Consider the following 14,762-nt stretch of genomic DNA (forward strand, 5'->3'; position numbering starts at 1 on the left):
TCCCTACAGGCAAACGCTGCTGTCACACGATGCAGATATTTATCAAAGCCTACGATTAAATCTTATTTCAAGATCCGGTTTCTCAGTTTGACCCTCCATTGGTCACGCTTCAGCCCTATAGGTTTATATTACTGCCCTGACCTTCTACTTGTCTTTTTTCCCTACAGAACAAGATCATCCTGGACCCTCTCACATTCAGCGAGGCTCGTTTCCGGCCCTCTCTGGAGGAGCGTTTGGAGAGCATCATCAGTGGTGCCGCACTAATGGCTGACTCTTCGTGCACACGTGACGACCGCCGTGAACGCATCGTGGCTGAGTGCAACGCCGTTCGACAGGCCCTTCAAGACTTGCTGAGCGAGTACATGAACAACGTGAGTTTCCTTCTGATAATTTGATGCTCATTAGCTAAATGTAAGTGCACACATGCTCATTTCTGCAACTAATTGAACACACGCTCACATAATTGAAAAAGACACATGCTGCTGATCTCCTTTGACCTTTCTGCTTAGTCCTGACAACACCTCGCTGTCATCAGATTTTCTGATCACTTGTTATTTTTGTTGAAATGCTAAACTAAACACCTCTCTCCAATTAAATAATATAGTTTCTCTCATGCTAAAAAGTCTTCTCATTAGGCTATCTCAGCCATACTCAACCAAAATTATGTCTTCTGTTTGACATATGAGGCTCTATTTTTATGGGCAGTGCAAACACTAGTGTTCCAACATGTTGGCTGTTCCTCACCCTGAATTGCTCATTGCCAATCCCTTTGGTATTTTTGTTCTTAGAGGAGTGTGACAGGTGCAAGGGTGGGAGGAGATGAGACAGTGGAAGGAAAGGTGTTGGTAAAAATCATCTCTTTGACATGCTGAGAAAAAAAAAAATGACTAGGTCTATTTTCAGCACAACATTGCTTTGGTGCTAATTTTATGATCCCATAGATGCAAAGTAACTTCTTTACTGAAATGCACAACTTCAAAATAATGCTGAATGACATACAACAATCACTGATGATTTGTGTTTACATAGCCACATTTCAGGAAATGCAACATTATTAATGATTTTAGCAAAACAACCAAAAAGCAACCGACAAAATGTAACACTTAAAAAACAAATGACTGGATATGCAATAATTGTGAGGAATAAAACAAATCTCCACAAAACACTTTGAAAACATGACATGAGAGGACATTCAGTACCTCCATACATGTAAATGTTAAAAGGCACATCACAGGCCTTCGGCTACATACAATATGGGGGTATGGGTAAGGTCACATTTCTGCAGCTCTAAACCTCCTGGGCAACAGTATTTTCGTTCTTGGTATTGACTTTTCCCTTCCATTTGGTGTGCCATTTTCTTCATGCACCACTGTGATTGGCACAGCTGTTTAAAGGTTATGAGACAATGATTAATCATCACACACATCCAATTTATATTCTACTTCAACAGACCCTTTTGTGCAGAGTAAGTTGTGAGCTCTTGGAGCTTTGTCTACAATAAGCGGAAATAGTAAATGCAGTTTGATACAGTGTCAGTGACTTTGCACACACAACGTCTTTGTGTCTTTGTGCTGGAATGCGATTGTGCTATTAAATCAGAGCACTATTTCTGAAACCTTCAATGTCAAAATGATGAAAACGTAATATCTAATCTCCCTTTATAGTCTTAAAACCAAGTGTGTTTTAAGTGTTTGACTCATTCCTGCATTTATCTTCAGAGATGCGATGCAGACATTTGATGTGGCAGCGGTTAAGTAAAAAAAAAAACAAGCACCCCGTCCTTCCCCCACTTACCATTTGTACTGTGCCCAGTCATCATCTAACTGTTGGCAGAGTGCTCGTAGTATGATTTCTGGTGACACCCATACATCATCATATATCAAGGGTGTGCACACACCTGATAAATAACGTGGTCAGAATATATACATTACAAAATATGAAATATTTGAAAAGTGAAGACTTTAACTCGCTTTACTGAAAGGAATGACACTAAAGATGATGGAATTATTTCTTATTGAATGGGCTGGCTTTTTCACAATACAGAACAACAGAAGCAGTGGTGGCGAAAACAACAAAAATACTAGGATTGCAATAATATGGTACATAAGGATACTTTAGTCAAAGATGAGTCTAAATTGACTTAAAACCTTAACACCCATTCTTTCCTGTGCAAGGAATTGGTAATGTAAAGTTAACATTGAGATACAATCGACACGGCAACCTGTCAGGTGCCCTAAACAGAGCCATAGATCACCGAAAAGGCAGAGATACCTATAACTTCCACAGTGGGGCACTTACTAGGCCAGCCTGAGTTCTTAGATAACCCCTAATGGGCTTTGACTGTTGGTGAGTTATGGCTTTGTTCAAAATGACTGTAATATATCCATGTAATCTACAAAACTGGACACATTGGACATTGTAGCCTAGAGTAGTATGGCCATCTGTGGAGGAAGAAACCCAGAAGGTGTTAATACCTTAGGGATGCTGCTCGTGGTAAATAAAGGATTAACAGTCCTCTCATATGTTCTCTTAAGAACCTGTTATCACATCCTTTCTTTTCAGCTGTTTAGTGTTAGTTTTGTAAGCCATTACTTGGGCCTAAAATGAGAACTTGCAGGATTTAATAAGTGAGCTGGCGATCTGAAGTGGACCATGCTGCTGTGTCAAGGAGGGAACCAGAGTGCTTGTAAAGGACTGGATTTATTCTTAAAGAAAAGAATACTTTTCATTCACCATGGTGAAAATCTAGGCTTAGCCAGAATACATGTTAAAAAATAAAGTTAACATTATAAACAACCTGACGTAAACTACAATATTTAACCCTGTATTATTTAAAATATTTTGACTTTTGTTCAGTGATCAAAATTAAATCTTGATGATAATCCATTGGATTTCCTGCATGTGCGACCTGCTGACACTGTGCACTAAGGGTCGATCCAGCATGTATTAAGTGTCATTTGCAGCCATTGAGCAATTGGCAAGCCAGCTGTCTATTGATTCCTGAAGTATCAGTTCTCCTGCTGGCAAAATGCCCTGTTCAGTCCTCTTAAACCTAATAATGTGTATTTGTTGTGGCATCTGTGCTCATGAAGTAGTGTAGAAACAGAGGGGGGGCTACGAAATAAAGGTCCTCATTAGATTAGAGATCCTCTCTGGTTGTAATTTAATATTAACTGTGAAACCTATTGCATTAGTTTTACTCTTTGCATGGATGTTTGTTTCTGTGAATGCTGCGGGAAATTATATTCTGTTAATTATATTATCTTTATTTTATTATAAATTGTTACTATATTTGTTTTTTGTTGTTGTTGTTTTTACACACTAGTTGTCAAATCTCACAACTTATAGATGAACAGATGTCACAATGCTCTGCTTTTACAATGATTTGGAAAAATCTGTGTGAATCCGTTTTAAGTGCTACAAAATTTTGTATTCTTCTCTCCATTTTCCTTAACTTGTAAAACTATTTTATGTTTATTGCTATTGTTATTATAATATATCATATCATCAGTGCAACAGGAGACATATACAGATCGTTTTGTGGACAATTGGTAGAATAAGTCCGCAAAAGCAGTGAAGAATGTTAATATTAAAAGACGAAACTGCTGAATGAAATGTATGATTCTTTCATTCAGAATAAAAACATTATGGCCAGTGTTTGCTCAGAGAATGCTGTTAGATTCACAGAGTTACTTTCCTTTTAATTATTTAAAAAAAAAAAAAAACTAAAATCATGTGCATGTTTATGAACACTCAGATGCCCTTTCCCCCTCTTAAGGCAAGGCAGCTTTTTGCTAAAGTAATTGTGCCTTGGTTCATTAGGCCCATGAGTTGTGTTTTAGAGGCTACAGCTGGGAGATTGCTGACAGCCCCTGGCTGTCCTCGCAAAGAACAGAGAGTAAATCACAGAGACACAAAGAACAAAATGCTTCCACTTCTCAGTTCAGCATCCCAATGAGGGTAAATCAACAACCGAGAATGAATATGGAGGATATCGTTACCAACCCTGCTCACAAAGTGTATTATTTACATAACTATACGTAATGTACATAACTTTTTACTCCAAGTTGTACAGTTTTAGATAATGATGCCTTCCTTCTCTTCTAAGAAATCTACATGTATTCCTTAAGATTTTAAGAAATCTTCACCTGAGAGATTTTAGCCTTACTCAGTCTGTTCCAGGGATGACTCACAAATGTATTTTGTAGTTTATGTGTTACTGTGACCTTGGCTCACTTTATGAAATATTACACATAACCTAAAAGTGACTGAAAGAAATCAACCAGTTTGAAGTCTTTCATAAAGTTTGGTAGGCATTGTGATAGGTGCCCACAGTTGTGAGTTACTAATTCTAATTGTAATCTTAATAATGTGGTTTTGCACACTATTGATTCCATACTGGTAACTATAGTCTATATATAGATATTGATATCACATATTTATAAAATTACAAATACGGCTACTGAGAAACCTTAATAGATTAGGGATAATTAACTATTCTTGGTCAGTGAAGTAGATTCCAGCTGCAATGAATCGTTTCCCACATAATCTGAAATGCATTAGTTAAAAATATTGTTTATCACTGAAACATTCAGAGACATAATTACCCCCAGCTGCCACAAGTTGCTCCTGGCTGCACAGTGAAAGTCCTTTTGTTCAAAGTTTACTGAAGCAATGCAAACATCCACTTGCCCTTATGTTTTCTCCTCCTCCTTTATTCAGTCGCCCCTCTCCCCCCTTCTCTCCCAACACACAAATTTTTATAGGAAGCTTGAACCACAGCACAAGGTTAATCAATGTGGTAGCTGGCAATAAATTAGGTTCAAGTGACAGGAGAATGTCCATACCTGTCTCAGCTACTGGTGATCTGTGATTGGTGACAGCAGGCCCGGCTCCCCGGTTGGTGCTGAATCATCAGGAGCAGCTGATTTAGTTACGGCAGCTCCGACAGGGCCAATCTATCAATTGATCTGGGGAGTAATGCATTACCAGCTTGGGTCAAGGGATCCTGGGCAGAATATAGCCATAGCCAAAAACCACGGCAGGTGAAAGGGGGCAACTCAGCAGCCCTGCGAGCAGCAGAGAGAAGGATTTAGGGAGTGTGATAGCAAGCGCACTAATCTCACTGTTAGCTGGATGTGGCACATAAAACTAAACAGGGGTTGTGAGGTAGGATGATCATTAGAGAGAGACGGATGGCGTTCTCGCTCACACAGCTCCTCTGGGAGTTGCCGCGAAGAATGCTCCATCAACAATTTGGCTGACTGATCGCATACTGTAAAATGTGTGTGTTTCTATGTGCTTGTTATGTATTTTAACTTATGTGAAGTGTCTTTGAGTACCACGAAAAGCGCTCTATAAATAAAATGCATTATTATTGTGCTCTCAACACCATCATATCTTCTCCTTTCTTCACCTGCCATCGTCTTAAAAGTGAAAATGAGAGTGTTAGTAGAACGTATACAAGAGAGACATAGTGAGGGCAGACAAAGCTGCTGAACATTGACAGGTGCAGGGAAGGAGATGTGTGGGCAGTGATCAATAGTGAGCCCCTGGGCTAAAGGCCATTATACTTTATACCTAAAAAAAAATAAGTGCTGTTTGGACAGCCTGAGAGCAGTGAAAGCCTCTCTCCAACAGTCGAATACGGATCTACTGCGACTCTCTGTGTTCAGTGATGAATTGAACCAATGCTGAATTTTGGCAATGGAGCGGTGGTTTACTTCGCCTACTGTTGTTGCGTAAAAAAGTTTTCAGAGATAAATACTTAATTATTAATGAACCCCTGAAAACCTTTATTAATTTTTGGGAAATTTAAGACTTAAACTTAGATTTAACACTTAATGAATGAGGACCTGTGGCTGTGTAAAACTCCTCTTTCCATCTGAGACCATCTTGTCTCAGATGAGAGTCATCAGTCTGGGAAGATAAACCACTCAGAGCCAGCAGTTGCCCACACTGTCTCTCCTCATTGTCTAAAAGCTTCCACACAAAGAATTTATATGTAACCAAACCTGACACTGCCAAGGCACCACCACAAAACACAGAACAAGCCTGCCACTGTTTTGAGTATCATTCTTGTGTTTACAGTGCAACATGATCTCAGTGGCACTAAAGTCTAGATTTGACGAGCACAGCTGAACAAAACAGACCTGATCAATACTTCTTCCGTCCCCTTGGTCCTCTGATGTGCTCCACTGTCCATCACCCTAAGCTGGCTGAAGGGCACGGCCGTAACAGACGCAAGGAGGATGAATTTACCTTGACAGGGTTTTCTAAGGCTAATTGTGTGTGTGTGTGTGTTATGGGGGGGGGCATCAAAAATGATGGCACAGATAAGTTCTGTCACCGGGGAGTAGGTATTGGGTAACAGTTCCAATCCATGGCTCATTCATTGTCAAGTGATAAATATAATAAAAATCATTTCAATTTCAAATCTGTCAATTTACCCAATACCCAATTGTTACCCAATATACAGTACACCGATAAGCCAGCCCCATCAATGATGCACTGTGTGTTTTGACACTTTTGTATCAGAAACAGCATAAACTTTTTCAGCAGTTTGAGCTACAGTAGCTCGTCTGTTGGATCAGACCACACGTGTTATTCACTTCACCTGTCAGTGGACATAATGTTATGGCTGATCGGTGTACATTCACAAAACGTGTAAACAATGTTAATCAATGATTTTAATTTGGTCATTTTCAACTTATATAAATTAATTGCGCATGTCAATAAATAATACAAACCAAGTTACACTGACAGAAAAGGTAGATGGCAGATGTAAACAGATTCAGGGTGAACACTATAGGGAACTGGGACACTTTTCCATCTTTTAACTTTTTCTCTTTCCTTCACCTACCCTGGCCAGCTCATTACATGGCCCTTTTACCCTACTTTTTCATGTCGTTCTTCTTAGTTTCCTAGAATGTAGAAAATCCATGTCCATGTCCCTGATGAGGCTCTTGTTCCTCCTAAAAAAAGGAACACGTAACCCCTCCTCACCACTCAAATGTCTGTGCAGTTACAAGCTCACTTAAATTTTTGGTTTCAATCTGTTTTTTCTTTCCCGCTCACATTCTTTCAGTTTATTTTACCGAGCGTGTGCAGAATGTATTCTTTTTCTTGTTGGGCTTGTGTTTCTTTCCAAACCACTCTTTTATGGTGCTACAACCACATAGTAACTAAATAGATATGTAAGTGTAAAGTTAAATTAGATTCATTTATAGCAGAAATACCACACAATCAAACACCTGACTTTCTCTTAAATAAGATAACTTTTCACTTCACAGTATTCTCGTAGGAAGTATGATTGGTCTGTTGAAATGAGTCGGCTTATTTCTTTTGCTGTATTTGCTAGCTAGCCCACACACAAATATCATTGTTAAACTGAATGCTCACTATGAATGGACATTCAAATGTGATAACAAATCAAACTTAGAGCAAGCCTATGTAAGATGTGGTATTTGTTGCAATTTGGTGCCCCAAGTTGCAATACCACTGTCACAAATATGGACAGTTGTACGCGTGCATTTGTTATCATTGTATTACTTATGATCAAAAACTAGCAAATTGACAACTTTTCAACAAACAAGCAAGTGCAACAACACATAGCAAGACATAGCAAGCCAGGTAATATTGCTTAGTTATCCAACAGCAAGAAGGCCAGCTCGCCATCTGTCTGCAGCCCTTTTATTTCACGAAGCTCTCGCCACTGATTCAAAGCTAGTCAGAGATTTACCCTGGCGCTTCTCTCTCTTTTTCTTTTCTTAGCTTCCTCAATCGTCCCTTTAGGTCTCTTCGCTGCTACCATTAGCTATGTCATTCTCCTTCAGCTTCCCCCCATCTCAGGCCTGACAACTTCCTCCTCCCAGCAGTCCAAAGCTCCAGTGTAAACATCAACTCCCCTGATGTTCTGAGCACCCAGTCCCAGGTGTCCAGGGCACTACGGCTAAGCTAACTAGGTAACAGCAGCAACATTTCACCTCAGTTATTTTACTATCTGTCAGGAAACTCTGTAAATCACATAAATTTGAGGCGTAGCAGCCGGAGCATATCTGAGGGAAAACCAGAAAGCATTTTCTCCTTAAAATATGGTCCAGTTTGACCAACATCAGTTTGTGGTGTGTGACCTAGTGGCGTAAAGCTTTAGTATAAAAGTCTAAAAGAGAGTTACTAAATTCATTTGAAGTTTAAAGACACGCACCATAATTCATAGTTTTGACAGTAAGTAACATTACACAAATGTACAGTGATAGCTAAACACCAATCGCTACTGGAGATAAATTAAGTGTATCAAATCATATTAAAAAGTGTATTATTAAAAGTGGCACAGCAGGGTTTGGGTTATAAGCAATATGCAGTACACAGCACACAGCAGAGATGTGTGCCGTGAGGATCTACTTGTGCAGGAGAGAACCCACCAATACCCAGAGCTATAATGTTGGCCTGGCGTAATCTGTGTGCCCACTACTTTGGCGCCTGCTGTGTTTCTGTGTTTCTCTTTCTTTATTGCTCTCTCTCTCATACTCATGCTTTCTCTTTATCCTTCATACAAATAACATTGAATGAAATTCCTCGTAATAATGTGTATGTTCCCCTTCATTTGACATCTATGGTAATAGACCCCTGAGGTGTCCTTATTATTCTAAGAGAAGCACACGATTTCCTTGTTAAAACTAAGCAACTGTTGCCACACAATAGTTATTTAAGATCTGTTTTAATGCCGGAGTTAATCAAAATCTTCCTTTAATGACTAGTGATCGAATCTTCAGTAGCTCCTCTCTCCTTTTTTAGTCATTCCCTTTGTTTATTCCTCTCTTTTTTCCAATTGTCCACACATTATGGTCCCTCTAGACTCAGCACTTACACCCTGTTAAGTGTCCCAGGCCTAGCAATAAATCATTGGTTCCCCACAGCGTCCCATGCCCTCCCTCCCATCTGTCAACATCTAATGCGCCACACGACAAGCTGCAATCCACTGTGCACCAACAAACCACTCACTTTGAACAACTTAGCTTTCTCAGCCATTGAAGGCTGACTCAAAGACATAGCCCCTGAAGGGGACTGACCAGAAGGCCCAGGTAAAAACTGTAAGTCGATTTAAGGCCCCCTGGAGACTTGGAGGACTCTTTTATTCCCACCACTTCAGCCTGAGAGTGAGTTGGATACAGCTGAAGTAACTGACCCACAGTGAATGTCCTCTACAGAGATAGCAAGGCTACCTGGCTCCCTGCTGTGAAACATTCACCAAAAGACCCATAAGGTTTTAAAAAGATCTTTTTTTATTATATAACTTTTCTGAGCCCAAGTCCCATCCATGTACAGGGCCACACATGTAGGTGGAATTCCATTATTCTTTTGGCTTTTTCAATGTCAATAAACCAATGAACAAAATAACTGTAGCATCTTTTCAACCATGTAAAAACGCTGCAACCTACAGCTCTGACTTACCTCTGAGTTGAATCAACTTCTCTCTGACTTCAACAAAAACTGAACATAAGCTTCACAGCAGCTATGGAACCTGTTATGTTAAATTGGGTTGCATTTTATCTATCAAAGGCAAATAATTTTTTCCAGACCATGAGCAACCTCTGTACTATCCTTAACAAACACAAATCAAGTTTGGTTCTAGTACACTGAATTTAATAATTCAGTAAAACTCTTGATCATGTACTATCCATGTTACTGTCATGTAGTCCGATGTTTAGCTTTTATTTGTGTGCTTTTCTTTCTTTTCTTTTTTTCAAGTTCCTGTTTGATTTCTTTCTTTTTGATTATCCATGCTCTTAGAAATTTGTTGAGAATCCTTAGGCAAGGCAGATCAAGGGAAGTTTATTTGTATAGCACTAACACAACAAAATAATTCAAAGTGCTTTACATAAGACATAAACCTTTCATTAAGGTCCACAATTTGTCTGTTACGGATGTTTGCAATGCTGACTCAGTAGTGTTATGCAGCCCATGCATTCTTATGAACATGTAAAACTAATTGAAAAATAAATTATGTCTTTATTATAATGACCAAGACTGTGACAACTTGTTAAACATCTGCCTCAATTTAATCAGCACATCTAGTTACCCTTCAATGCTTATCATTCGGTTTTGACAATGATATGTCCACAGTAGCCTCAGCTTCCTGTTATGAGCTGACATGAGCAGGAACTGACATGGTGTTACAGCCCATCAGCTTTAAAGTTTGACAAGTTGTATACAGAAACCCTTCTACACACCACCAAGTATTATGCATGTTTGTGGCATTTCTTTTAGCATTAATTTGCACACAAACCTGTCAAAAACAGCACATTTCTTTTAAATTTGTCTTCATAACATGTACCCCACGTATGTCAAATCTACATCAGAATATGTGTGCAGTGCTGTACCCGGAACAACCATGAGAGGCGCAAGTAGTTTTACATTCAGCAGGAATGGGAGGGTAAAATGTGTTACTTACCCTGATGATAGATGAGGTTTCAGCTTGACCAAACTGCAACAAGCCCCTGTTGACTGCAGCTCATAATTGAACTAAGTCAGTGTGTCTGCATCTTCTTTTGTTTTTCACTCATAATATTTAAATCAGATTTTCTGATATTTCAATTTCAATTTCTATTTCTTCCATATTTTATTCACAGAGTGATATAGCACTGTTACTAAAGTCTTTATTAAGATTAGCATTAAAGTGAGATCCAGCCGCAGCTGTATTTCCCTTTAATGCCTTCACAATAAAAACCTTTCAATAATTTACCAAAGAAAGGCCAGAAATTGTTCCCTTTGCATGTGTGGCACCTTTACAGCAGCAGACATAATTACAGCTCTGATCGATAGCACTGCAAATGCTGTTGCCTGATTGTTGATGGGGATTAGTGGTACTTGGTCATTATTACCATGTGGCCCACCCACTAATCTCTGTAGTGATGGAAACACTGAATAGCAATGCTAATGATATCAATGAAGTAGTGTTTTTTAATATAACTGACGCATTGGCAGTTAACACTGGTCTGTCTGATGAGTTCTGGTAAGACCTATGCTGAGGCAGAAACAGAGATGTGCACCTATTCTCTTAGGAGCAGGGATGAAAATAAAAAAGAGGCACCTTGAGCATACAAACTGTTTAGGTTAGTATAAAGTTTAGGGTTTGTTTTTGCTATAAAGTCATACTAAACTGGCACTTTACCGGAGGGGCACTGGACCAACCAGAAGGATACTTGGGCTTACCAGAGGTACAGTTTTGTTTTACCTGGGCCATCCAAATGTACATTTGAGTGACACTTAGGCCGACCAGAGAGGCTACTGAAGGATACCTAGTCTGAACAGCAGGCCTCTTGGGCCTTGGTCAGGGGATCCTTTTGCCTGTGCAGAGAGGCAATTGGGCTAAATGTAAGGGCACTTGGGCTGACGAGAAGGGCCTTTGAGCTGACCATAGGGGACAGTTTAAGTGTCCCTTTAGTGTTTTTGTTTCAGTAAAAAATGGAAAATGAAGGGAAGCATACAACTTTTTAGGGCACAGACATATGTTTTTAAGAAAGAAGTACCTCACCACACAGAGCAAACATTGCAGGGGCTTCTCACCCCTCCTGTTAACCCCTGTGCAGAAATATTGGTTGTTTGTTTTTTTAGGGTGGAAGGATCAACCCTTTAACTCTCTCACAATATGTATTGGATAAAGTTGTTTTTGGACTGATCAGAACAATTGAATCTGGCATGATTTTGCAGGATTTGTCAAAATCTTGCCAAATGGAAATCCCAAAGCTATGATAATCAAGATCTGCAATGACCTAAAGGTGATTTGGACTTAATCGTGAAGTCTAATAATGTCCAGCTTACATCAATTATTGTTTGGATCCTCACACTGTATTAGATAGTCTATTATATCCCCTAAAGTCTATGAAGTGATTTACATAACACCTCCTCATGCATCTGATAACAACAAGCCCCAAGATGAGTCTCTTGTTTAGTCTGTGTGCTTACCAATTGTGTGAGCCGTAGCTATAATATCAGCTAGAGAATACTGCATGCCATACTCTCAATTCCAATTATGATTTGCTCTGTGGCTGGAGAAGAAACAGAATCCTCTGTAGGCGGTAGCAAGCAACCATCACATGGCTGTCTGAACACCCTTATGTCACCATCTCCGATTGAGGTGATCAGATAAATGAGACTTTAATTGGGTTTTTAGGCTAAGTAATATTAGGAGATGAGATAGAATTATCCAGGAACATATTAATGTAATAAAAAGCTCTCAGATCTGGCAGTTATATTGCATTAGAAAGCTACCAGCTCTTCTCCTCTCTTCCCCCCTCCCTCCAATGCCAATCCCCCTCAAGGGCTTGCTGCTTTCAGTAGCGCTAACATGATTGACATTGATAGCTGGATCAAACTATAGAATCAACCCTAATATCATTAAGTGAGCAGACATGGAAGCAAAGACCTAGGCTCTAACTGTATTAGCCGCTACATATGTTAGGGTTATGGATGCAGGGGGCTAAATGCATTGGGAAATCAAGCATGCAAGCCATAATTTGCAGGAAAAGTGTGCCTCTGTGTATGTGTAACCTTTGTGCCTTTGGATGGGCCCTGCTCAGTGTGTGTGTGCAAATGCATGTATACGGTATGTGCAAATGTGGGCTTATGTAGAATGAATGAATGTGAGTGTTTGTTTGCTTTTCCTGGTGTCCTGTTGCAGAACAAGCTCTTCCTCATTTTTCCTACATAAGCTGAGACCTGCATGTCCCTCTATCTGTCAACAGCTGTTTTTGAAGGTAATGGAATTAGTTGTACAGGGTATCCACATGTAGCAGTGAGCAATAATCCGATAACTAGCAATCCTCGCTAATGCTGCCAAACGTTTTGGTATTAGTGAGCGCGACTGATGAAATCAGAAAGTCATGCTCCATTTGCCAGGTCAGACATCTTCCTGTTTTTTTTCAGGAAACTTTTGTGTTTATGGTTAAGGCCGACCTTTCAACCATGTTTATCTGAAATCCAAAGAGTATCTTATTTTGATACTATTTTATCTATTTCAAGATGGAAATATTGAAGCTTATTGTCTGCAATCTTAAATGTAAGTTAAATAATCGTGGAGATCATCAACCACAATAATTTAGTTTGGCAAATATAGGGACAGTGTCCCATTTTCACTTTTAAGTGTTTTCTTCCCTGTTTTTTTTTAAATTTGTATTCCCTTACCCTACTCCTGTAAGGTAATACAAGTTTAATCAACCTCTTGTAGGTTGTGGACTTACCAGGAAGAACTCCGGACCCTGAGTCCTGAAAAGCTAATTCGTATGGAAGCACATGAATTAGCATATGGCCTTGCAGATGTTTTTTTTATTTTTTTTGCATAGCTTCCATTATTCTTGCCATGATTTCTATCGTTCTCTCTTTCCTTTAGACTTATCTCTCTTTTTGCGTGTTCTGTCACATCCCTTTACCCTCACTCTCAGCCCTCCTCGCTCTGATGTTGTGTGAAATGTAGTAATGCTCACATACAAAGCTTTGCCCCCTCTTCTGCGAATAAGCCGACTGCGTCATCGTCAGACTGCTCTACTGTCAGCTTTTAAGTCTTGAAATGCCTCCAAATTCTACAATCATTTTTACCACTTTCTCTTGAAGTTTTCTTACGGTCCAGTCAAAACAGTGAAACTGGTTAGAAGGGATTCTTACAACAGAGCATGAGTGTCTCTCTCTTTTTCTATCTCTGTCTCTCTCTTGACCCAACAGTGTTTGTTCGCTGTTCTTGTTCAAGTGATGTTAGCAGCTACCACCCAATCATTACTGTCTGGACCACAACAACACAGATCAATTATACTGGTCTCAACTGGGTTCTGTGTAACCCACTGAATGAACTATAGGAGTGTAGAGATGAGTGAATAAGAGAAGAGCAGGCTGCAACAGATTTTAGGTATAGGAGAATGACTTGTGAGCTTGAAGATGAAATGTATGGTAAAATAAATGACCTATGAGTAAGGTGAAAATACAAAGAAAGGAATACAATGCACTGAATAAATGATAAATGAGGAATGTGGCATTACACATCAAACTATAATCATGCTAAAAATGTTGTGTGTGTATATATATTGACCTCAGATAACCTCAAGGCACTTGCACTGACACCAGCCTTACAATTTCCTCACACTGCTTCACTAATGGATGCTAGAATCCAAATACTTATGAAATGTTTTTCATATTTTCTTTAACATGATTTGGTTATTTAGTTAGAGGAATTCATTTTGATTTAGTGATTACTAATCGATTTAAAGTTATCGCATAACTTCATTACATTCATCGAGAAACAGACAAACAAATGGAGCATGTATCATATTGATTCTTTGTCTCCCCCTGCTTTTTATTATATTATTACTCTGCAGCAGAGTCAAATTTCATTACACCCTTTGGATCCATATAACAGCACAGACTCATCTTCGTGCCACTAATAAAGTGATTACTTAGACGAAGAAAAGGTCTAAAATGCTCTTTCATGGCTTCTGGGTGATAATTCCCTGAAGTATTGGTAAAATATGAGTGACGATAGTGTCAGGGAAGAATGAGAGGGGGCTGTGCAGTTTGAGCAGGTTTTATAGCTCACTGACCTTTTGAAGAAATAGATTGTTGTTCTGTTAAATCATGTACTCTATAGACACCCAGTTCTCGCCTGTTCTTTTATAATGCGTTATTGATTTTTGTTAGCTTTATTACTCTATTTAAAGGCCAAAAAAAGCACTCACATTTCTATCTCTAGGAAAGGATGGACATGAAAAATGATT

The 14,762-nt window shown here is 39.2% G+C and overlaps 1 protein-coding gene across 2 annotated transcripts in view; it reads left to right on the forward strand.

Moving 5' to 3' along the window:
• Window positions 1-14,762, forward strand: part of ctnna2 (catenin (cadherin-associated protein), alpha 2) — a 291,364-nt gene that overhangs the window by 86,682 nt on the left and 189,920 nt on the right. For both annotated transcript variants that reach the window (XM_035659486.1, XM_035659487.1), the window contains exon 7: window positions 168-371. In XM_035659486.1, coding sequence (XP_035515379.1) covers window positions 168-371 — 204 coding nt within the window. The remainder of the gene's footprint in view (window positions 1-167; window positions 372-14,762) is intronic.

This window comes from Morone saxatilis, unplaced genomic scaffold, assembly GCF_004916995.1.
Source record: "Morone saxatilis isolate NCDOM2014 unplaced genomic scaffold, NCSU_SB_2.0 Contig17, whole genome shotgun sequence".
NCBI lineage: Eukaryota > Metazoa > Chordata > Actinopteri > Moronidae > Morone > Morone saxatilis.